This window comes from Sturnira hondurensis, unplaced genomic scaffold (assembly GCF_014824575.4).
Source record: "Sturnira hondurensis isolate 20B ecotype Veracruz unplaced genomic scaffold, ASM1482457v3 Scaffold0010803, whole genome shotgun sequence".
In the NCBI taxonomy this organism is placed as follows: Eukaryota; Metazoa; Chordata; class Mammalia; order Chiroptera; family Phyllostomidae; genus Sturnira; species Sturnira hondurensis.
In genome coordinates, this window is record NW_028083434.1 from 963,255 (window position 1) to 986,910 (window position 23,656).

At 45.4% G+C, this 23,656-nt stretch overlaps 1 protein-coding gene across 2 annotated transcripts; it reads left to right on the forward strand.

Annotated features, from left to right (window-relative positions):
- The first annotated feature begins 1,129 nt into the window (after nucleotides 1-1,129).
- Nucleotides 1,130-11,958, forward strand: RAB33A (RAB33A, member RAS oncogene family). 2 transcript variants are annotated; one of them, XM_037059322.1, is made up of 2 exons: nucleotides 1,130-1,882; nucleotides 11,378-11,955. In XM_037059322.1, exons 1-2 carry the CDS (start codon nucleotides 1,625-1,627, stop codon nucleotides 11,831-11,833), a joined length of 714 nt encoding a protein of 237 aa, XP_036915217.1. In that variant the 5' UTR covers nucleotides 1,130-1,624; the 3' UTR covers nucleotides 11,834-11,955. The 2 variants fall into 2 exon arrangements, with proteins under 2 accessions (XP_036915217.1, XP_036915218.1); XM_037059323.1 differs by lacking the exon at nucleotides 1,130-1,882 and adding an exon at nucleotides 7,655-7,987 and having other exon boundaries at nucleotides 11,378-11,958.
- Nucleotides 11,959-23,656: the final 11,698 nt, after the last annotated feature.

Below are 23,656 nucleotides of genomic sequence, written 5' to 3' on the forward strand. Positions count from 1 at the left end.
GGAAGATGGGTAAAGTCTTAAAAGCAAACGCAGAAGGGGTCTACTTTATTGTATGTAAATTGTACCTCAGTAAAGTTATTTCAAACAAATTCTGAACCTGCAAAGTACTTTCAAGAGAGGGAATGCTGGTCTTGACCATGATGTGTGATGCTTAGTAAGATTTGGGAAGCTTCTCCCTAAAACCGTGAGAAAGTACTGTTCATTTATCATCTTCCAAGCATAATCTAGGCTTCTGGCAAATTAGACCTAACCACTTTTTTCTACATTCAGTTGCAGAGGGGTGAACCCTCCTAGGGGTTTCCAATTCCTTTTGAAACTCCACCATTCTGGAAGGGTTTAAGATTATATGGAGGACTCGTGAATGCAAGACATTGTGAGGTTTATGCCTTATCCAAGATCCCTCCACCTGGTCCTGGAATGGTTAGCCCCAGAAACAAAGTCCCCTTTTGCTGGAGCTGCCACCACTAGCTTCCCCCCTTCCCCTACGCCCTGTATGGCCCTCTCCCACGGCAGGCTTTCCCCATTGGCCAGTCAAACACAACCGACTGCAGCAGCCAATGAGAGCCACTCTCCTGAACATTCAGAGGATGGGTGCTCATGGTGTGATGAGGGGAGGTTGGCGCCTGGCACGCGCCCCCCTACATGTGGCAAGTCTGTAATAGAAACAGTAACCCCCCTACACATGCACACCGGTGCCCCCTGGTTCCCTCCTCTCAGCTACGTGGCCCTCACGACCCAGGGCGTATCTTGGCAACGCCCTCCCTGGCTCTTCTTCCTTGGGGCTCTCGAGTGGGGCTCTTGAATGGATTTCGCGAGTGCACCTGCTTCCTTAATGAGACAGAGCATCCCTCCGTTCCAAGGCTTAGGAGGGGTCCACGGAGGCACAGCTCAGCTGCTCGCCTCTCCGCCTCTCCTCCTCTCCGGAGGTGTAAGAGGTGTCTCCACCCCGTAGTCCACTCTCACCGAGTAATAATGTACCTAGGCCAAAGTGCTCCAAAAATGCTTTAGGGTACAGCTCTTTGTCCTCCTCAGCTGTGTCCTGGGCCCGCTGATTTTCCAGCGCTCCTAGAAAGTGGGGGTGGGGAGCCTGAGACCTATAAAATTAATGGGGACGAGGAGAAAGGAAGACCATCTCGGGGTGGCGTGTGCCGCTCTCTCCACCCGCCCCTTTCCTCGGTAGGCTTCCTCCCTGAGGTGTGTCCCTGGACTGCGGGGTGGAGACACCTCTTTCACCTCCCGAGGTCTAGGCCTAGGCGCAATGGTGGCTCAGAGCTTGACTTAGCGTCCTGTCTGAGGGCACAGACAGAAGGAGAAGGCTCGCGGCTAGCCTTCTGTCTTTCCATCTCTCCTTCTCTGCCTGGCTTTTGTGTTGGTGCCTCAGAGCCGCGAGGAGGGTGCGCTGAAGGAGGAGGAGGGGGACCTGGGGTGAGAGGCACCCCTGCACCAGCGCGCGCGCTCACAGTGTCGGTGCACGCACACACGCGCGGACACACTTGCGGACACGCGCGCACACACACATGCACAAAGCTCGCTTGCTTCAAGCGCACTAACGTGGTCGTTTTCTTTGTGTGGAACCCTCGAGGGGGGTTGGGGCCCCGGTCTCGTCCCTTCCTGTCCCGGGGAGATGGCGCAGCCCATTCTGGGCCATGGGAGCCTGCAACCCGCCTCGGCCGCGGGCCTGGCGTCCCTGGAGCTCGACTCGTCGCTGGACCAGTACGTGCAGATTCGCATCTTCAAGATCATCGTGATTGGGGACTCCAACGTAGGCAAGACCTGCTTGACCTTCCGCTTCTGCGGCGGGACCTTCCCGGACAAAACTGAGGCCACCATCGGCGTGGACTTCAGGGAGAAGACCGTAGAAATCGAGGGCGAGAAGATCAAGGTGATTCCAGATGGTCAGGTCCAGGAAGGGTGGGCTCTGGGAGGGGTCCTCGCTTGAGGTATCCGCTCTAGTGCTTGTCAAGTGTCAGGTGAGTGACTGTGTCGATGCTTGCTGAGCCCATGATGGTTGGCACCTCCTCATCCCCCTTTGCCTCTCTCAGCTGCCTGGTTCCGACCTCACCCGTTTTTTAGGGCAGGCCGGAGTGGGTGCATTCATGCCCTCTGCTCCTGCCTGGCAGCTCCTGCCAGGAAAAGCTGTGTGATTCCATCCTTGACCCTGAGCCAGGAGCAGCAGCACCTGTGAGCAGAGGAAGGTAGGGGGGAACCCTGTCCTGATCTATGGGATGGATCCCAAAGCACTATACATATCTTGAGGTCTCTTCTACCTCTTGGGTGCCAATAGGCTGCAAAATCCCAGTTTGGTTAAGCCCCAGGGCATTAGAGGGGAGTAAAGAATGGAAATCCATAGAAAAATACAGTTTATGGTTAATGTTAGGGCTGAAATGGAATGAGAGTGGAGTGGGGTTGCTCTGGCACAAAGTCAGGAACCCTTTTAAAAAAATTGAGACAGGGTCACCTACCTGCCCTTCATAATAGAAAAAACTTGTTATTTTGGAATGGTACTCCTCAAATGATATCTTCTGCATTTGTTATTATTTGCCATTACTCATTCTCTAGGTATTGTCTTCACTGGGCCTTTGTAAAAAGGCAGAGCAACTTATCTGAGGGCTGAGGGATGTGTCTTGGTCCTCCCTTCCCATTAGTTTATGAAATAGGCTAAGTACAGACATTCTTGTCTGGCCGTTTGTACTCACTGTTGGTTCATAAGATGGGGAAACTGGATAGGGCAGGAATATTTCAACATGCAGAGGACAACAGGAGGGAGGACATGACAAGGGCAGCTTCTTGTACCAGGGGAGCAGAGGGGGGCATGGTTATGGGTAAGAAAGTCACATCAAAAGATACTGGGCACTAAAGACCAACTCCAGTAGACCCACAGCTGGCCTCTTCTTGAGCCTATGGTCAGACCCTGTCAGGTGAAGGTAAACCTCCCTCCTGATGGTCAAAAGAGCCCAAATAACCACAAGGCCTATCTTCAGAGTGATACAGAGAGGAGGGCTAAGTAAGTGGGGGAAATGATGAAACACTGTAAACTCTGCAAGACTCTAGACTCCTTAGTTATTAAAATGAATGTGTTTTAAAATGGCTTCAGAAACTGAGCCAAGGTGCTGGATGTTTTAGGAAGACGGGCAGCTCAGTACTGGTAAGGAGGAATTCTTGAGAACAACTGAGACCCAGGGTCAGGAAAATAGGGCACTGTTTTGAGACAGTGATTTTCACCCCTTGGGCTTTGGGGCGGGGAGTGGCTACATTTCCTTTTTAAAGTCAAAGTAGGTATCTGTCTTTCTCCTTTCTCAGGTCTTTATGTTGAGCATTGCTTGGTCAGGACTTTCTCTTTTTTAAATATATTTTATTGATTATGTAATTACAGTTCCCCCATTCCTCTCCACCCTGCACACCCCCTCCCACCCACATTTCCCCCCCTTTAGTTCATGTCCATAGGTCATACATATAAATTGTTTGGCTTCTACATTTCCCATACTATTCTTACCCTCCCCCTGTCTATTTTCTACCTACCGTCTATGCTACTTATTCTCTGTACCTTTTCCCTCTCTCTCCCCCTTCCACTTGCCCGTTGATGACCCTCCATGTGATCTCCACTTATGTGGTTCTGTTCCTGTTCTAGTTGTTTGCTTAGTTTGTTTTTGTTTTTGCTTTAGGTGTGGTTGTTAATAATTGTGAGTTTGCTGTCCTTTTACTGTACATGTTTTTTATCTTCTTTTTCTTAGATAAGTCCCTTTAACATTGCATAGAATAAGGGCTTGGTGATGATGAACTCCTTTAACAGGACTTTCACAATTCTTTAATGTAATGTAATGTCTAGCTTCTTTAATGTAATATTGTAAGTTTCTGGAATTTCTAAAGCATGCCTTGACAATACAAAGTAGAAATATACTTACAGATGTGCCCTTAAACTCTCAAGACCCTTAAAATGTAATGCTATCACCTGTTTAAAATCAAGTGTCACATTGAGCCAAACAGCACTCTGTATTTAAGAGAGGGCAAGTAAGTCCACCTGCAATTTACATGGATGAAAAAGAAAGTGTTTGGGAATCTGGAGAAGAAGGGAGGAGGAAGCTAGAAAGTGGAAAATGGGAGGTGAAAATGAGTGGAAGAGGGTCACAACCAATGCTCTTGGGGAAAATTTTAAAAGATTCCTTTTCTTACAACAGCCCAGTACTTAGCCAAACTGGATTTTACAGTCCCTGCTAAAGATTCTGGACTTTTCCCAGAGGACAGAGCCTGTGACAGTGTGACTCACTAGAAGCAGAGCTGAGCGGAACACCACGTGTGGAGAAGTGCTCAATGCAGGCTTTTTAGGGGAAGATGATATTTCAAGAGGGCAAAGCCTTGTGATACGTACGACATGAAGGAGCTTTCTGAGGGCAGATTCTGAAGGATCTCAGGGTGGGGTGTGGGAGTGGGGACATGGTGAGCCTGCCTCTTGTAAAGTTGTTGCAACCTCAGGGTTAAACCCAGCAGGCGAAGACCAGCGTGTCTGGGGGAAGGCAGCACAGTGTGGCAGTGAGCACATTGTCTCAATAGATTTGGGTCTACACTCTGGTTGGCCTGGAGTTTCTCAAAGAACAAGTATCAAAACCATGCTAGGAGGTGACTTCCAAAGGCTCTCTCTTTGGGGAAAAGAGAAAAGTCCAGTGTGCCAGGCTGAAGTGGTCCTAGACCACAGCCAGCAATACAAGGCTGTCAGGCTATAAAATGCCAGCTCTCACAGGAGAGTGGGAAAGAGAGCTCAGTGAGCTCTTGTCACAGTCCATGAGTAGGGTGTGGCCTCTACTGGGTTGTGCCTGATTCAGCATATTTGGGACTACTGTCTTAATTACCGGGGCTATCCATATGGCCTTGAAAACCAAGTTGGTGTCTGCAGTTAATGTGTCTTCACTCCTTCCCCATCACAGCATTTATAATCCAGTGTTTCCTAGTTAACATGAACATCAAGAAAAGCCTCCAATGAGTAGGTCATAGTAATAACAACAACAACAACAACAACAACAACTCCTGCTTTTTGAATAAAGAGCCCAGACTGGACACTTGACTTGCACTACCTTTTTTTTTATCTTAACAGTAGCCCTAGGAAATTAGGACCATAATTGTCATTCCAGTTTACAGATAAGGAAAACATACTTAGAGAGATTAAATAACTTGCCCAAAGGCATTTGGATAGAGCTTCAGTTTTTGACCTTTGTGCCCAACTAAGCATTTTACTATCTCATTATCCTGCCTCCCTGTGACAGGGCCAAGTATTTTAACCTAGATTCAGAGAGCTCAATCTCTCTACCACTGCGCTCTACTCTGGGGGGAATATCTGGCCTTAGGGGAGTGTGCACAGTAGGAGGTGGCATACCGGGCGGCCAGCCTGGTGGTCTCTTCTAGGCCAGGGGTCCAGGGTTGTAGTCCCAGGACCCAGGATCCTTCAAGTTGTCTCCTTCAATTGCACCCCAGGCACTGGGCTGAGTATCTCATCTAAGTTTTACTTTTTGCACCTTTATTGTCTCACCTTAGGTGTGAGAATCAGCAAATGTTCAGAGATGGAAGAGACCCAGAGACTCTCTACTCCAACACCCTCATTTTAGAGATAAGAAACTGACACTCAGAGAGGGAAAGTGACGTGCCCGAGATCACGCAGGGCCAGACCTACAACTCAGGTCTTCTAATTTCCCTTTTGGTGCTCCTTTCACATAAATCCCTGATCTGGGCTTGTCCTCCCTTGAACCATGCAACCCATGCAGTGACCTGTGATAGGGATGAAGAGACACATCATACAGGAAAGTTGATGTACCTTCCTGACGTCGGCCTGGGTGGAGGCACCTCCGCCCCCAAAGGAAGGGTGGAGCTTCCCATAATGACCATTATGGGTGCATCTCCTATTGGTCTAGCTAAATCATATTGAACCTGTATCAGACTAAAAGCATTGGAAAATGCCAAATAGGAATGTGTGAAGGGTGAGATGGAGGAGGTATTACAGGTGGAGGCCCAGAACTAGTTTTGGAATCATTCTTTGTAAATTCTCATGGAAGCAGCCTCTCTTGCCTAGTTTGTTCCTTACACGGGCTGGGCACCCGTTCAGCCCTAGCTCTCTGGATCAGGCAAACTGTAGGTCAGCCAATGCTGTGGGCAGGTGCCAATGAGGACTGTGGATATCTCTTCCTCTGCTGACCACTAGGAAAAACACCTTCTTGTGTTACATTATCCAGTGGACGAAGGCAGCGCTAAGTGTTCCCTCAGAAGCTGCCTGCAGTCAGAATGACATCATGTCTTTCTTAGGGCTTCTGAGCTTCCATCTTCTGCCAGTTAGCTTAATGGTTAATTACCCATCAGTGTGTTTCTCTGTCTGCCTTGCTTCCTTGCTTTCTGTGCATGAGTTTCTTTTTGTCTTTGTCCAGCTAGTTAACAAAAATTATTTTCAACTCTGTCACCCACTCTGGAACTCTCCAGAAGTTACAGATGTGTTTTTCTCCCCTTTTCCATGTCTACTCTCTCCCACTGGCCACCAACAAAAGGACATTCAAGCCTCATATATAGAGAGGTGCCAGATATGTTGTTCCCTAGGGAAAAGAAATTTCCATGTCAGCTATGAGCATGTGCAGGGGTGGGAGACTTTCTGAAACTTGCTCAGGCAGCGGCAGTCCCAGGAAAATTGTTTAAAAAGCTAGATTTATCTTTGGTAGCTCCCCACGCTGTGCCCCTTGACCCTCCTCCAACATCCCTGTCACTTTGGGCCTGCCCCCAGCCACCCATGGCAGGTTGCTGGCATTCCTCTCTCCTCCCACTCCCCACTGACTGGCTTGTCCTTGGCTCTATCTCATTGTCAAGAAGCCAAGCTTTCTGTGCTTTCCAGGATGAGAACCAAGAGGTCCAAGGAGCAGTGTACTACCAGGGCAGGGCTGATGGGCCTTCTGAGACAATGGCAACAATGAACATTTGCAGAGCACTCTATATTTTGCCAAAGCTCTTTTTCCTGTGTTATTTCATTTGCCTAATCATCTACTTGGCTACTAAGCAAAGGAGCTAGAACCCAGGTCTCCCAATTCCAAAGCTACTGCTGTATTTCAGCAGTATCCACTCAATTACTTGTCGGGCCAGACATGATGCCGGAGGTTTGGGGCTGGGAAGAAGGGAGGGTGTTTATTAGGCACTGTGCCATGTACTTACAAGGAATGCTAATCCTCACAGTATTGCTACAAGATTGCTGTGGTTATCCCTTGGACACTGGTTAGCCAGTGCCCACGGGAGGACATTGAAGATAGAGTTATCTGCCCAAGGACACCCAACTGGTAGTACGTTATTGGGCTGAGATTTGCACCCAAGTTGGTTTAACTCCATAATGCCCCACTCGCCCTTGGAGAGAAAAGATAACTGACCCTTAGCCATATGCATCCTCTGAAGAGCATGCATGTGGCTAAGGGACAGTTGTAACCCCCAGGCCACCATGTGGATGCAGTGCCCATAGGAAATGAAGGATGGATAGAGGAGTGCCAGCTGCAAAAGGGGAAGGAGGTGCTTTCACTCTCTATCAGGGGCCAAGGTCTTATGAGGATGCTGAGAAGAACAGGGACATCAAACTGCCAAACAAAAAATGAGGTCCTTTGTGTGTCCCGTGAACCCGACTGCTGTGCTCTTCCTTTGTGACGGCTCTTCTGGTTTTGTCCTGTGAGCAGCCTGCTTCTCAGCTCACTTCTCACCACACAAACAGGGGCATGAAGAATTTAGGGTGGGGTAGAATTCTAGCTCTTTATAAAGAATTAGCATGGGAGCAGTGCCCCCAGTTTCAATTCTGGGCCTGCAAATAAAAGCTTCAAGGCTCTCCATGACGTTGGAAAGGCAAAGGTAGTCTCCAGCAGAGATGGCCCTCCCTGCAATTCTGGCAGCTTGGGTGGTGTACAGTTTTGAAGCCAAAGAAAAGCCAAACAGCCAACCTACTCAGCTCCAAACACCTCGCACATTCCCACCCGTGTTCTTGCTACTGGTAGGTATTTTTAGAGTCCTGAGTTCATAGTGTTAAAGCATCTGCCACATGTCTGAGGGCTGGTAAGGATTTAGCCTTGCTCAGAGGCTAGGGTGTGGATGACTCGGGCATAGGGGAGATCAGGATATTCTTGTGCTATACCTGTTCTCTTCCCATTGACCTCCATTCGTTTCCTGGTCTGCTCTCCTTTTATTCCTGTTCAGGGCACCAGAGCTGTAGAAGAAATGAAAATCTTTTCTGGCTCTGCTTGCTGAAGCAAATCAGTCTTTGAGGACTTATGTTTTTCTACATAACCAAAGTTGAATGTTCTCTCTGGAATCACCTTGGCAGATACCTTAAGATGCCAGACTGCTTGTAGTTTTGGTGGCTCAGGACAATGCTGCTCTTTGATAATGATGACAGTGACTACGATAACCATAATGATGAGTAATCTGATGCAGAAAAGATGGTTTATAGTTTAGGTGGAGAGGTACCCAGAGCACTGATAAAACAACTAGAGAACAAATAAATATATTGTTTTTTAAAAAAAGATTATATTTATTTACTTCTAGAGAGAGGAGAAGGGAGGGAGAAAGAGAGGGGGAGAAACAGCAATGTGCGAGGTATACATTGATCGGTTGCCTCTCACACACCCCCAACTGGGGACCTGGCCCACAACCCAGCCATGTACCCTGACTGGGAATCGATCTCTGTTCACAGGCCAGTGCTCAATCCACTGAGCCACACTAGCCAGGGCCAAATAAATACATTCTAAACGGTGTGGTATGGACTCAAAGTACAATAGAAATACCTAAGAAAAGAGAATTAAAAAGAAGTTGGAGAAGATTTTAGGAAGAAGGTAGAGGCATAAGCTGAGCCTTGAAGAATAGGTCAGATTTGGGTAGAGTAATGAGGGAGCAACTGATTCTGTAGGGGAAGGGTGACTAGCAAGACCATGAGTACAGTGGATGGAATGAACCAGGTGTGTTGCTGAGAAGTTTGAAATGAGGTTGGGTGGGGTCAAATTATGGCAGACAAAAATTTCCATTTGATGCCACATGCAGAAGACGGCTAACATAATTTTCTGATGAGGATGATGACATGCTGATAAAAGCAGGGACATAGGAAGGCAAGTTTGAAAGTAGTATGCAGGAAGCACTAGAGTGGAGATATTGAGAATCCAAAAGACTTCACTGTATTCCAGAAGCGAGGAGAAGAGGGTCTGGCCTTGGGACATGAAAATCGAAATACAAGAATGGGTGATTCTGCCCTGGCTGGTGTAGCTCAGTGGATTGAGCGCGGGCCTGTGGACCATACAATTGCGGTTCCATTCCCAGTCAGGGCACATGCCTGGGTTGCAGGCCAGGTCCCCAGTGGAGGGCACATGAGAGGCAACCACACATTGATGTTTCTCTCCCTCTCTTTCTCCCTTCCCCTCTGTCTAAAAATAAATAAATAAAATCTTAAAAAAAAGAATGGGTGAATCTGAAGGTTGTGCCAAAGGCATCTTGTGGCCATGTCCATAGTGGGAATGATGGGGAGCCTGGACAATGAAAATTGATGTTCCAAATGATGGCTCTGGGGTCCTGTTAAGATCTTCAGTCAGCAAGGAGATTCAATTATATTTACTAGATTATACTGATGACTGATACTCCAAATAAAGGCTATACTTTGTTTTAAGAGCCATAGTAGTCAATTAGTGGCCATAATCAAATTTTCTTTGATAACTGAGAATTGTATAGAGCCTTGGGACCATCATTCTGAGTATGAATTTCTCTTGTCTAAGACTTTGGATATGTAAAGGGAAATAGATTGGGCTGAATGTGTCGACTCCAGAGTGTCCCTTGGGAGTGTGTTCTTGTATATGTTATTTATATCAGCATTTTTCCATCAATAATTTGGCCTTTATCCTAAAAGCTGTGATTCAGAAGAAAAATCCAGTGAGGTGAATTACCTTTTACATAATGAAGAAGCGAACTTAAAATAAATTGAGCTATGCCCTGGTCAGCTAGCTAAATTAGTTAGTGTCATCCCAATATGACAGAGTTGTGGGTTTGATCCCTGACCAGGGCACAACCAATGAATACATGGAGCAATGATGCAATGCTTCTCTCTCTCCCTTCCTCCCCCCAACTCTCTCTCTCAAATCAATAAATAAAAAATTAAAATAATAAATTGAGTTAAAAGTTGAGATTTAAACACTAACTTTGTTTCCTTTAAAAAGTCATCCAAGCCCTGGCTGGCGAAGCTCAGTGGATAGAGCGTGGGCTGCAAACCAAAGGGTCACAGGTTCGATTCCCAGTCAGGGCACATGCCTGGGTTGCGGGCCAGGTCCCCAGTGGGGGCCACATGAGAGGCAACTACACATTGATGTTTCTCTTTCTCTCTTTTCCCCTCCCTTCACCTCTCTAAAAATAAATAAATAAAAATCTTTAAAAAAACCGATGAGCAAAAAGAAAGATTAAAAAAAGAAAGTCATCCAACCTCTGCCCCCAAACAAAGGGATAGATGCTTACAGTAGAAAATTTGGAAAATACAAAAAAAAAGAACTAAATAAATATTAGCTGTAGTCTCACTTCCCTCAAATCATCATTAATGTTCTGGTATATACACTTCCAAGTTTTCCTATGCATATGAATATGTTTAGTATATTTTTTAAAAAATTGAAACCATAACATATAAAAATTTCATATCCTGGTTCCATTTATATTTTGTGCATATTTCTTTCACCATTTATTCTTTTTTAATGGCTGCATAATAGCCTACTATATAGATCTATGCATACACTTTAGCAATCCTCTTCTACTGAGTATTTAGGTTGTTTTGTTTTTTAAAAAGTATAAATAACATGGTGATTAAGATTTTTGTACAAAATTTTCATCACATCTCTGCTATTTCTTTTGTATAGAATTTTGGAAGTGAAATTATAGGCTCAAAGAATTTTGAACATTTTTAAGGTTCTCGATAGTATTGCCAAATTACCCTCTGACAAGTTGACCAACATATGTCCCACTTTTTCAACTAAAAACCTTAAGATTTAGGAACAAGTATAAAGGACACATGGACAAAAACTAAGGGGGTGGAAATGGGAGGGAGGTGGGGAGCTCTTTGGGGGGTGGGCTGGGATGGGAGTAAGAGACAGAAAACGGTACTTGAACAGTAATTAAATAAAAAAATTAAAAAAGATTTTTTGACTTAATATTTTCAACTAAAAATCTTAAGAAAATCTATATGAACCATGAAAGCAACTTCTCTCTATACTTTTATAAGTCTATTCTGCCAATCCATCAAAAAACCACTTCCTGTGTTAGGGCTTGTCACCTCAGTTTTATAATGACACAGAACCATGTTTTCTCTTCTCTATTCATGTTTCCTTTTCTGACTGCAAACATGGGTTTTTGTATCTTCCAGGTTCAGGTGTGGGACACAGCAGGTCAGGAACGCTTCCGCAAAAGCATGGTCGAGCATTATTACCGCAATGTGCATGCAGTGGTCTTCGTCTATGACGTCACCAAGATGACATCCTTCACCAACCTCAAAATGTGGATTCAAGAATGCAATGGGCATGCCGTGCCCCCGCTAGTCCCGAAAGTGCTTGTGGGCAACAAGTGTGACTTGAGGGAACAGATCCAGGTGCCCTCCAACTTAGCCCTGAAATTTGCTGATGCCCACAACATGCTCTTGTTTGAGACATCGGCCAAGGACCCCAAAGAGAGCCAGAACGTGGAGTCAATTTTCATGTGCCTGGCTTGCCGATTGAAGGCACAGAAATCCCTGCTCTATCGTGATACTGAGAGGCAGCAGGGGAAGGTGCAGAAACTGGAGTTCCCACAGGAAGCTAACAGTAAAACTTCCTGTCCCTGTTGAAGCCAAATGGTGTAAATACAAGCTCAATTATCACTAGAGGTTTTTTCTTTCCTTTTTTTTCCGTGCCTGCATAATGCTGACACCTGCTTGTTTCCATACAAATTGATACTAAAATAAAATTTGTATAGATTATCACATGCCTTCATGCCTTGCTTTCCTCTGAGAAGATATTTCTGATTGTGATGAGTAGAAGAGGCAGCTTACCTTACTAGAACATACCTGTGCCAAAGCATACTCCCTATCGGCCTCTTATGGCACCTGAAGATCTCATCATCTGAGTCACTCCTTTAGTGGGCAGAAACACCCAAAGTGGGTGGGATATAGGCCAGATATGTTTTTCTGGAGTGCCAGGGCAAGCAGCAGGATAGAGAAGACTTGAAAGATGTTGACTCATCAGTATTTCCTATATTCCCTGGATATCAAGAGGAGGCTGCTCTCCCTTTATTCCCCAAAGTTTAAAAATAAGCATAGATTGCCCAACGGGCCCAGCCGCTTCCAAAGTAGTTACAGCCTTCTTCCCATTTTCCACTAAGCACTCTCTGACACCAAAAGTGTTTTTGCCCCTTGCCCCTTTCTCGGAGAGGGCATGCTCAAGCTAAGAAATATCTATTATGCACCAAGATCTTTGCTGTAGGCTGTGGAGGAAACATAACAAGAGGAGGATTCAGCCTCTACATTCAAAGACCTTTTCATCTAGTTGTGGAAACACTGTACATACTGAAACTACTTGGGAACAAAAATTAGATAGCTGTATCATCAAGTGCACAGCAGTGTTATGGGAATTGAGAGCATTGTGTACTATTAGGGAGGGTCACTGAAAAAGAATTGGACTTATTTTGTATGCTGAATAAAATGTAAGATTTGGATTGGTAAAGGTGTGGGGAGTGGGCAAAACTCAGGAGGCAGGAATGACTTTGGGGGTTGAACAGGAGGACAACTGAAGTCTGAGCCCACTTGTAACAGGGTGCAGCCAAGAGGGGGCCCCAAATAGGGATTTGGAATGGGGTCCAGAACCCAAGGTGTCCAGGAAATATTAAAAAGATATATAGGATGTCCTCACCCTTTCCCCCATTGGGGGAAGGGACACATGGAGTAGGGCTATTGGGAGCTGTTTTTTTTAAAGATTTATTTTAGAGAGATGGGGGAGGAAGGGAAAAAGAGAGGGAGTGAAACATCAATGTGTGGTTGCCTCTAGCACACCCTATACTGGGAATAGGGCCTGCAACCCAAGCATGTGCCCTGACTGGGAATCAAACTGGTGACCCTTCGGTTTGCATGTCAGCACTCAATACACTGAGCCACACCAGCCAGGGCTGGGAGCTATTTTGTACAGCAACAGTTTTGCAGCCAACCTCTGGCATACTCATTTAAGATATCTATAACCTTTAACTGATTTCATAGATATGTTAAATAGCTGTGGCCATGCCTTGAGCCAGGGGAATGGAAATGACTTCCACCCTAGATGTAACTGACAGGCAGTTCCCCCTGGTTATAGCACCTGCGTGAGAGCTTAGAGAACACTGGCTTCATGACATGGAGCCACACCTGCCCAGACTCATGATGGCAGCCCAGTAAACTTGTAATAATACAGAGATACTGGCAGGTGTAACTGATTGTAGGAAGAGTCAGAAATGAGGCTGCAGAGGAAGGTTGGCATGGGAATTTAAACCCAGACTCGGCAGGCATGTGAAGAGAGAACCACGTGGTTTTGGCCGAGTGGGGACCCCCACAACTTTGGTGAGAATGAGGGCCACGTGGCTTTGGGTTGCTCCCTTTTGCCACGTGGCTTAGGAAGCAGGAGAGACTTTGCCTGGAAGAAAAGGGGTGAAAGGACTCTTGCTGGTGGGCCATGAGAAGGTGCCACATGGCTTTGGATTAGCTGGAGATCCTGGTGGTGACACAGCTGATGGTGCCAGGATTCTGAATCACGGACTTCTACTTCTTTTCCTGAGTTATGGTACCTCAGACTGGGCAGAGGGAGAAGGAAGGAAAGAAGTGTGTCTGTGGGTATCCTAAAAAACTTTAATATTTTAATGAAGACATTGGGTCACTACTTTAAGTCCGTATAGCTTTAAATAAACATTTCCGTTGTCACAAATCTCTGGCATTGAGAGATGTCTTTCCTATGGCGGCAGACATAATGAACCTAGTGGGGGGTCCTTTTGGTAATAGTATAGTGTACACCCCCTTGGCCCTGTTTTGTAACACACAGACACCTGAGCAGCCTTAGTGAGGAGCCCAGTGTGGGGAGGCCTGCACATCACACAGGACAGTCTGCTGCCTTTTGAGCCAAATGGGAGCTTTTGGTGGCTCTCCAGTAGGAGTCTTGTAGGCATTTTTGTATGGCTGATCCTAGGGATGTGAAAGTTCCTTGTCCAATTGCTAAAGTAACTAAATGCTTAGGGGCTACAGTAGCCCCAAGTAGATCTCTTTACTTGGGGAATCTCCTTAGGGTGCCTCTGTTGTCAGAAGTCTGTGGAGAGAGGATTTTAAGCAGACAGGCCCTGAGCACCTTTCTGTGGTAGGTGAATGCAGGTGTGCTGCCTGCCCTCTACCCCTGCCAGCAAAGAGTAATAATCCCAGATGCACTTCCCACCCAAATAGTCTTTCTGGCCCTTCCAAGTTGTCCCTGCAACCTCCTTTTTCCCACACTGGCTAATCCCCCACCTCCAGCCAGCCTCAGGCTCAGCGTAGCCCCCAAGCTGGTTCTCATTTCTTGGCTTCTGCCTGGATCCCAGTCTTCAGAGTCTGCCTAGTATCCCAGTGAGGGCTGTTTTCTTCCTGGTTGTCCCCACCCAATGTCCATCCCCCTGAATCTCACCCAAGGGGCTGAGAGCCTGTTGTCTGTTGGCGAACTGCCTGCTAAAACCCTGTAGCTATCCATGCTTTCCCTCATAGAGTACACCAAGGACTTGTCTCAGACTTTAGATACTTCCCAGGACATTATCTGCCGTTGTGGTGTCATTTAGTCCTTGTGACCTTGCCGCAGAGCCGGGCCACCTTTCAATAGCTGCATGTATATTTGTGCATTCTGATGGGTGCATTTTAGTCTGCGTCTTGATCTGTCTTAGACAGGCAGCCCCCTTAGTGCTGTAATGGGCTCAGAATGACAACATTCCAACTCCTCTAATGATTGCCTCTTCTAGACCTGGATTGCCTTTGACACACTTTAACAAACTTCTACTGAACACCTACTATGTGCCACTGTTTTCAGCTCTAGGGATGGATACATGGGTGAGCAAAATAAAATCTTGTTCTCATAAAGGAGACAGACACTAAATCAGAAATGAGACACATAAATGAGATAATTTGGGAGAGAAATAAGCACTCTAAGGGCCATAAAACAGAGTGAATGAATAGAGAATAAGGGTAGTGTGGGGAGGGGAACATATTAACTAGAGTGGTCACAAAAGGCATCTCTGAAGAGATAATATTTAAATTGAGACCTGAATGAAGAAAAGCAACAAACTGCGAGGTCAGGGGTGAATAGAACCCCAAATAAAGGAAATAGCAAATGCCAAAGTCCTGAGGCAGAAGTAAGGCTGGTACATTTGAGGAACAAGGAAAAAGTACTGTGGATGAGCAAGGAAGGGAGAGAATGTGGAAGATGAAGCAAAGAAGTAGGCAAGACCAGGCCTCTTGGGGTGGGGTTCTATTTAAATGCAGTGGGAATCCACTGGAAGGTTTTAGTGTCATCTAGATTCAGTAACCTTTGAAAAGATTCAGCGGGCTTGCTGACCTGCAAGAGTGGCAAGCCTTCACTTTTCATAGCATCTCTGAGAGAAATAGACACGGTTTCCTGGGTGACTCCCAAGTGTGGGCTGCAGGGCTGCAGCCTCCATGATAGCTGTTCCCCACCTTAGAAAACAGACTTGGAAAACTTCTCCCAGATGTTCACCTTTTGGTCCTATTTAAGGCTCTGATGGTTTTGCTGTGAAGAGCAGGCACCCACTAATCCTACCTGCCTCTATCCTCTGTGCCTCACCTGCTTGATCCTGTCCTTCCCTGAAATATGACATTACTGTCCCTCAGGTGCCTGAGGACAGCCAAGAAGTCCTGGGGCTCCCCACTGTGACCCCAGAAATCAAGAGAATCTCTGGGCTCCATTCTGGGGCTCCCATTCCAAGAACTTTCTGCTGGCACCAGAGATTTGTGACAAAGGTGTTCAGGCCTCCCTCAGATTAAGCAAGAGGACTTGGAAATGGGCTGTACGCAGGGTACACCCAGAGGAAGGGGACTCCTGAGACCAGAAAACCATGACACCCTTGAACTTTGCCATGAGAGTGGTGAGAAGCAAGGGGAATTCAAGGGAAGCACAGAACAATCCTGGCTCCTCATTCAGCCTCACTGTGTCTCCAGAACAATCCATGATGGCCAAAAGCTCTCTTCTACAGTTCCTCTGCACTTTCCAGACCTGTACACTTGAGTCTTCATTGGTGCTACAGAGACAGGATCAGGAGAAATAACTACCAACATTTGAATGCCTATTATATGCCAGGCCCTGTGCTACAATATTTTACATTCTTTCACTGGCTCATTTAATGCTCTTTCAACCCTATTAGGTAGAAATAACAATTTCCATTTTACAGATAATAATATGGATGTCCCGACAGATTTAGTGGCTTTTGCAGGGTGTTAAGTAGTAAAACAAGAGCTGTCTTACTTCAAGTCTAGGTTTTTTGTATGATATCATACCACCTTTCCAGCTGGTTCCCTAGCTGCAGGACCCTTTAAGGGATTGCAGGGTGATTCCAGCCACTCCCCCTGACCCATGGGGTTTTGGTGAGCAGGCCATTCAATAACCAGGACTGGAATTTTCCTCCTTGAATGGGATGCCACTGACCAGATACCTGCAAGAAGCCCAAGTGGCTGACAGAAGTGTCAGCTCTGGGCCAAAGGAGTACCTAAAATGGCCTTGCCTTGGACAACTGGGAACCATACAGACAGCTGGACTCTGCTGCTCAGAGGACTATATGATCTTGTTACTTACCATCCCCAGAACTACCCCTCCACCAATACCTGTGCATGTGCTCAGGCCCTCAGATTCAGAATGAGGATTTGCTCTGACCAAGTCCAGTGTAGCTGAGGACTCTCTTAAGAGGATACTTCAGTCAAAAAGCCCCAGACCAACCCTGGCTGGTGTAGCTCAGTGGATAGAGCACAGACCTGCGAACCAGAGGATCACGGTTTGATTCCCAGTCAGGGCACATGCCTGGGTTGCAGGCCAGTTCCCTGCAGGCCAACTCCCAGCAGGGGATGCACAAAAGGCAACCATACATTGATGTTTCTCTCCCTCTCTCCTTCCCCTCTAAAGATAAATAAATAAATAAAATCTTAAAAAAAAAAAGCCCCAGACCAGATGCTGTTCTGAGCACCACCACCTAGAGAAGTGCCTGGGAGGGATACCCAGCCCAGAACAGCTGGAGAGGCCCACTCTCCAATGGAGTTGATTGCAGTCCACCCTAAATGTGAGGGGTGAGGATGGAGGGTGTGGAGATGTGCTGAGAGCCCCCTGGATAGCAAGGCTCAGCCTCTCATGCAACTCTGAGTGGCACATATAGAGAGAGGCCAGTTATCCTCCTGTAACACCTGAGCAGACAGAGTTGTTGCCTTACTTTATGGACACCTTCCTCCACCCACCATCCTTTATCCCCTCACTGGGAGAGGCCTGCCTCTCTCTGGAAGTGCTGGCCTAGACTCCACTGGTTTCAAATCTGGTTCTGACTCCAAGTCCCCTTGACTGTCAGCACCCGTAGGGGTTGATGCTGGGGCAGCAGGACTGAGATAGGGGTCCAGGAGATTCCCGTACATAATTGGTTTCCAAACGCTGGTTCACAGCCAACAGCATGAAGTTAGTTGGCAATTTTTTAAAGTACAGATTTCTGGGGCACCAGCACTGAACACTCCAATTTACTAGATCTGGAGGCAGGGCCCGGGAATTTGTACGTATGTATGTATGCAAATATGTATGCATGTATGTATTAATACTCCAATATATTCATTAATTTCAGAGACAGAGGAAGGGAGAGAAAAAGAAACGTTGATGTGAAGTTCTGGCCAAAATGGAGGTATAGGGAAACCCTTCCCTTCCTCACACAACCAAATGAAGGATAAGAACCAATTTAAAAACAATAAACAACCAGAAGTGCCAGAAAATCAAACTGCATGAAACTCCAACAATAAAAGAATTAAGGAAACATTCAACTAGACCAGTAGGAAGGAGATGGGCAGCTGGCTGGGAAGGGAAGACCAGTGGTAAGGTGACAGACAGACCATGCAGGCAGGGTGACTGAAAGGACCCACAGTGAGGCAGGGCCTGGCTGAGAGAACCCATGGTAAGGCAGTATACTGTGTGGGCGGGGCTGACTAATGGAGAAACTGAGACTCAGAGCTGACTGTGGACTACAGCCAGGGTTACCATGGTGGGAGAAACTCCCAGTCTCATATGAGAGAGTTCCTTGGAAAGAGGGGCTAGAGCTGAGCAAGTGAGCTGCATTGTTCCCTCTCTGGCCCTTCTCCCACAGGCAGTGCCAAAGCACAGCAAAAAGGGTTACCCTGCCCTGGTGAATATGGAAGGCCCTGCCCCCTTACTACTTAAAAGGCGCCCCAAGCAAAGAAATATGGCCCAAATGAAAGAACACAGCAAAACTCCAGAAAGAGAGCTAAGTGATAAGGAGATGGATAACCTATCTGATGGGGAGTTTGAAACCATGGTAATCAAAATGCTCACAGCACTGATTGAGTTTGGTCACAAAATGAAAGAACAAATGAAGGCCACTCAAAGTGAAATAAAGCAAAATATTCAGGGAACCAACAGTGAAGGGAAGGAAACTGGGACTCAAATCAATAATTTGGAATGGAAGGAAGAAATAAACATTCAGCAAGAAGACAATGAAGAGACAAGAATTTTAAAAAATGAGAAGAGGCTTAGGAACCTCCAGGACAACTTTAAACATTCCAACATCCAAATTATAGGGGTGCCAGAAGGAGAAGGGGAAGACTAAGAAATTGAAAACTTACTTGAAAAAATAGTGAAGGAAAACTCCCCCAATCTGGCAAAGGAAACAGACTTCTAGGAAGTCCAGGAAGCCCAGAGAGTCCCAAAGAAGTTGGACCCAAGGAAGCACACACTAAGGTACATCATAATTACATTAGCCAAGATTAAAGATAAAGAGAGAATCTTAAAAGCTGCAAGAGGAAAGGAGACAGTTATCTACAAAGGAATTCCCATAAGACTGTCAGCTGATTTCTCAAAAGAAACCTTAAAGGCAAGAAGGGTCTGGAAAGAAGTATTTGAAGTCATGAAAGACAAGGACCTACATCCAAGATTACCCTATCTAGCAGTTTTCATTTAGAATGGAAGGGCAGATAAAGTGCTTCCCAGATAAGATCAAGTTAAAGGAGCTCATCATCACCAAGCCCTTATTATATGAAATGTTAAAAGGACTTATCTAAGACATTGGAGAAAATAAAATACTATGAACAGTAAAATGACAACAAACTCACAACTATCAACAACTGAACCTAAAAAAAAGATAAACAATAAAAAACTAAGCAGAGAATCTGAGAAATGGACATCACATGGAGGGTTTTCAGTGGGGAGGGGGAGGGGAGAAGGAGGGGAAGGAGTGGTGGGGGAGGGTATGGGGAATAAGAAGCATAGTTGAGCCCTGGCTGGTGTAGCTCAGTGGATTGAGTGTTGGCCTGTGAACCAAAGGATTGTTGGTTTGATTCCCAGTCAGGGCATATCCCCGGGTTGTTGTCCAGGCCACCAGTGAGGAGTGAGTGAGAGGCAACCATACATTGATGTTTCTCTTCCTCTCTCCCTCCCTTGCCCTCTCTCTAAAAGTATATAAAATCTTTTTTAAAAAGAAGCATAATTAGTAGGCAGAAAATAGGTGGGGAGAGGTTAAGAATGGAATAGGAAATAGACAACTCAAAGAACTTGTATGTACAACCCATGGACATAAACTAAGGTAGGGGGGAAGCTGGAGGGTTGGTTGGGTGCAGGGTGGAGAGGGGATAAAGGGGGGGAAAATTGGGAAAACTGTATTAGCGTAATCAATCAAACATACTTAAAAAAAGAAATATTGACGTGAGAAGCATTGATTGGCGGCCTTCCACATGCCTCAACCAGGGATGAAACCCACAACCCTCTAGCACACAGAACAATGCTCCAACCGACTGAGCAATCCAGGTAGGGCAAAGTTTGCATTTTTAAAATGTCCATAGTTGATTCTAATGTGCCCCCAGGTCTGTCTGTCTCTCTCTTGCTATCTCTCCCTCTATCTATCTGTATGTGTATCTATACTTCTTTATAGGGAACCTATACACCTGTTAGGAGCGAATGTAGCCCAGCCCGATTCAGAACACTGGTGGGGAGTGAGTCAGCACATAGGAACTGAGCCCATAGATTGGTTTTCCTTTGGGGATTCAGGCCTGCATTGTACCTAGGCTGCTATGAGGCTTACTTTTTGCTAAAACTCCCTCACCCTGAATTGAGGCAGCAAATGTCTACTGCATGTCTTTAAAGGAACTTCCTAAAATCTGTGCTAAATCTTCCAAGTATTGAGTGTAACTGGTTCAACCACTTTTCCCTTCGTATTCGCAAAACATCCTTTTCTCTGAAGTAATTAGCAACATCCTCTCCTTTGTTATCTGTAAAAAGGTAACCACCTAAAGTGAATAGTAAGTGAGGACCATCCTCGATGTAATGTGCTCAGAGAAGCAGTAAAAGCCTGTCCAAGCAGGGGTCAGGGCTCTTACTCACCAAGAGTGGCCATGCTGTCCCTTTTTCTCCACAGGATTTCTGTAGTCCATATGAATTTGTTCATTGCAGCCACAACACACAGACGCCACTGGCCAGAGTCTGCATCACTTTCTGATGAAATCTAGAATCAGGAACTACTTTTCTTGGGTCAGAGATTCAAAACTAGCAGTCTGAGTAGCTATGGAACCCCAGCTTGGTGGCCATTTGTCTGAAACTAGTAAGCAAGAGCCTCTTAAGCATGAGAGACAAGTGAAGAACTAATCCTGAATATAAACGCCTCTACATTGTGAGGACACCACTCTGGACGCAAAAGACAAGATTGATAATTCAATCGAGATTGTATGTGTTCTGTGTGCCCTCTACTGGTAAAATTGGTGAAGGTTGGACGATGTCTACCAGTAGTTTTTCTGAACTGTACTGACCATTTCCTGGGATGGAAGGCCATACAGAAGGAGCTAATGTCCAAATCTGGGCACTTAGACACCTAGAATTAGAAGGGTTACTAATTTTAAAACACAACTTTATTGATGTATACTTGATATGTAAAAATTGGACATATTTAATTTATACATTTTGATGAGTTTGCACGTATGCACACACCTGTGAAAACATCACAATGAAGGTAATAAACATATCCAACACTTCCAAAACTTTCTTTGTAGTACCCTCTTCTTCATGGTAAGAACATTTAAATTTGTTAAGAGGGTAGATCTCGTGTTAAAGGCTGCTCTCATAAGTAGGCTACTCATGCCCAATCTCTGGAGCTTTGAAGAACTACTAGCATGGCAGCAGGGAGGGAGAGGGGACATTGAAAAGCATCTCACCTGCCCAGGGAGAGAGATTTTCAAGATGGGTAGATAAGTAGCCCTGGACCACTGGGGATAAAAGAAGATTCCCCTCAGACATGATGCCATTGAAATAAACTGAGAAAAGGATCTTATGGTCTGAAGTGATGCTGTGGTTGGTACTTAATCCCTTCCCCAATGATAAAGTATGCATTGTGACCCACTGCATTTACTTTTGAAGTACTGGAGGAAGTGTCGTGAAAGTAGGGATAAGAAACCTGGCCTGCTTGACTCTTGCACACCCAGGTGGAAACCCCAATACTTCAGATAAAGGAGAGGAAGTTATCCCAGGTATTTTGGTCATGCTTATCCTTCCAGGGAGATCATTTGATGAGGAGGAGGATGTAAGACCTAGCCTAGTTTGCAACCTCTATATCTCCAACTGAAATGACAAAATGACTCATGACAGCTTACATTTATTGTTTACTATGCACTGCTAAGTCCTCTGTTATGTGCTTAACATGGACTATCACGCTTAATACTCAAGCTCTGAGGCATGACAGGATTACAGCTGCTTGCCCAGGGTCATACCACTGGCCAGTATTAGAGCAGGGTATGACCCAGTTCTGTCTAACAGTACAGTGAGAATCACAGTGCTAACGACTTACTCTCCTTTAGTTCTTTTAAGCCTAAGAGGAGGATGTGCTCCTGGGCTTGAGACTAAGGGCTCCATCTCTGCTGTGTTCCAGACTAAGTAGCAGGTCTGCTGGACGATGATGCTAGATGCCAGGGCTTAAGCTGATGAGATCACTAATAGCTCAGGTACAGGTCATATATGAGAGTAGGTCCCTGAGGAGCAAACCGTCCTCCTAGACGGGGAGGCCATGGCAGGGATTTGGAAAGTTGGAATGGGCTGGCTTGAATAACTGGAATGTTTTGAAAAGAGGTATTTTAGAAAGTTTCTTGCACTATTTGAGATGGAAAGAAATGACCTCTAAGATGCTTTCCAGTTCTTTACTCCCCATGAGCAACAAAACTAGTGCAATCACATGCCACCTCTATTTGATGGCCCCCTATGAAGATAATGACATTTTAGGCCTCTGGATAAAGATTCCTTACTTGTCTAAAAATCAGAAGTTGGCTTTGAAATTGCTTATCTTCCATTAAAGAAAATGCTCATACATGACTAAAACTGGGACAAGTGGACGATGCTTCTGTAAGGTGAGCAAGTTAGTACTACCTGATACACTTCCAGAATTGCAAGTGACCTCAGTTCACTCATCAGTAAAATGGGATTGAAAACCATCTTTACATGATTTTTTGAAGATTAAAATAAAAATGTATGTGAGATCCAGTTTATGAATAAACATTTGTGTATTATACTTTAGTCAATTCCCGATATAAAGTGCATTAGTGAGAAATGAAAATGGAAGACCATTCAGGTTTTTCCTGGTCATTGAATTTTAAAAATAAAGTTGTGTTGACTATATTGTTCTTTTAAATTATTCAGAATTGAGGTAATCTGAACATAAAGCCACCTGAAAGTCACTAAAAGAACTAAATAAGCTTAAAAAATCACTTTAAATCATTTGATTCAGCCCTGGCTGGTGTAGCTCAGTGGATTGAGTGCGGGCCTGTGAACCATGCGATCGCGGTTGGATTCCCAGTCAGGGCACATGCCTAGGTTGCAGGCCAGTCCCCAGCAGGGGACTCAAGAGAGGCAACCATACATTGATATTTCTCTCCTTCCCTTCCCCTCTAAAGATAAATAAATAAAATATTTTTAAAAAATAATTTGATTCAATCAATAGATAAGCAACTAGTTAAATAGCCTAGTTTTCTGAGCTTGAGATATTTACTGATGATATTTACTCAAGGATTCTTATGCTTTGAGGCACTGAATATTTGCTAGGTAGAAAATTGTTGAAATTCTGGCCAAGATGGAAGTATAGATAGAAACCCTTTGATTCCTCACACAACCAAAAGGAGGATAATAACCAATAAAAAATCATCATTAAGTTACCCAAGATTAAAGACAGAGAGAATCTTAAAAGCGGAAAGAGGGAAGGAGTTACCTGGGAAGGAGTGCCTATAAGGCTATCAACTGACTTCTCAAAAGAAACCTTGCAGGCAAGAAGGAGCTAGAAAGAAGTATTCCAAGTTATGAAAGACAAGGACCTACATCCAAGATTACTCTATCCAGCAAAGCTCTCATTTAGAATGGAAGGGCAGATAAAGCGCTTCCCAGATAAGGTCAAGTTAAAGGAG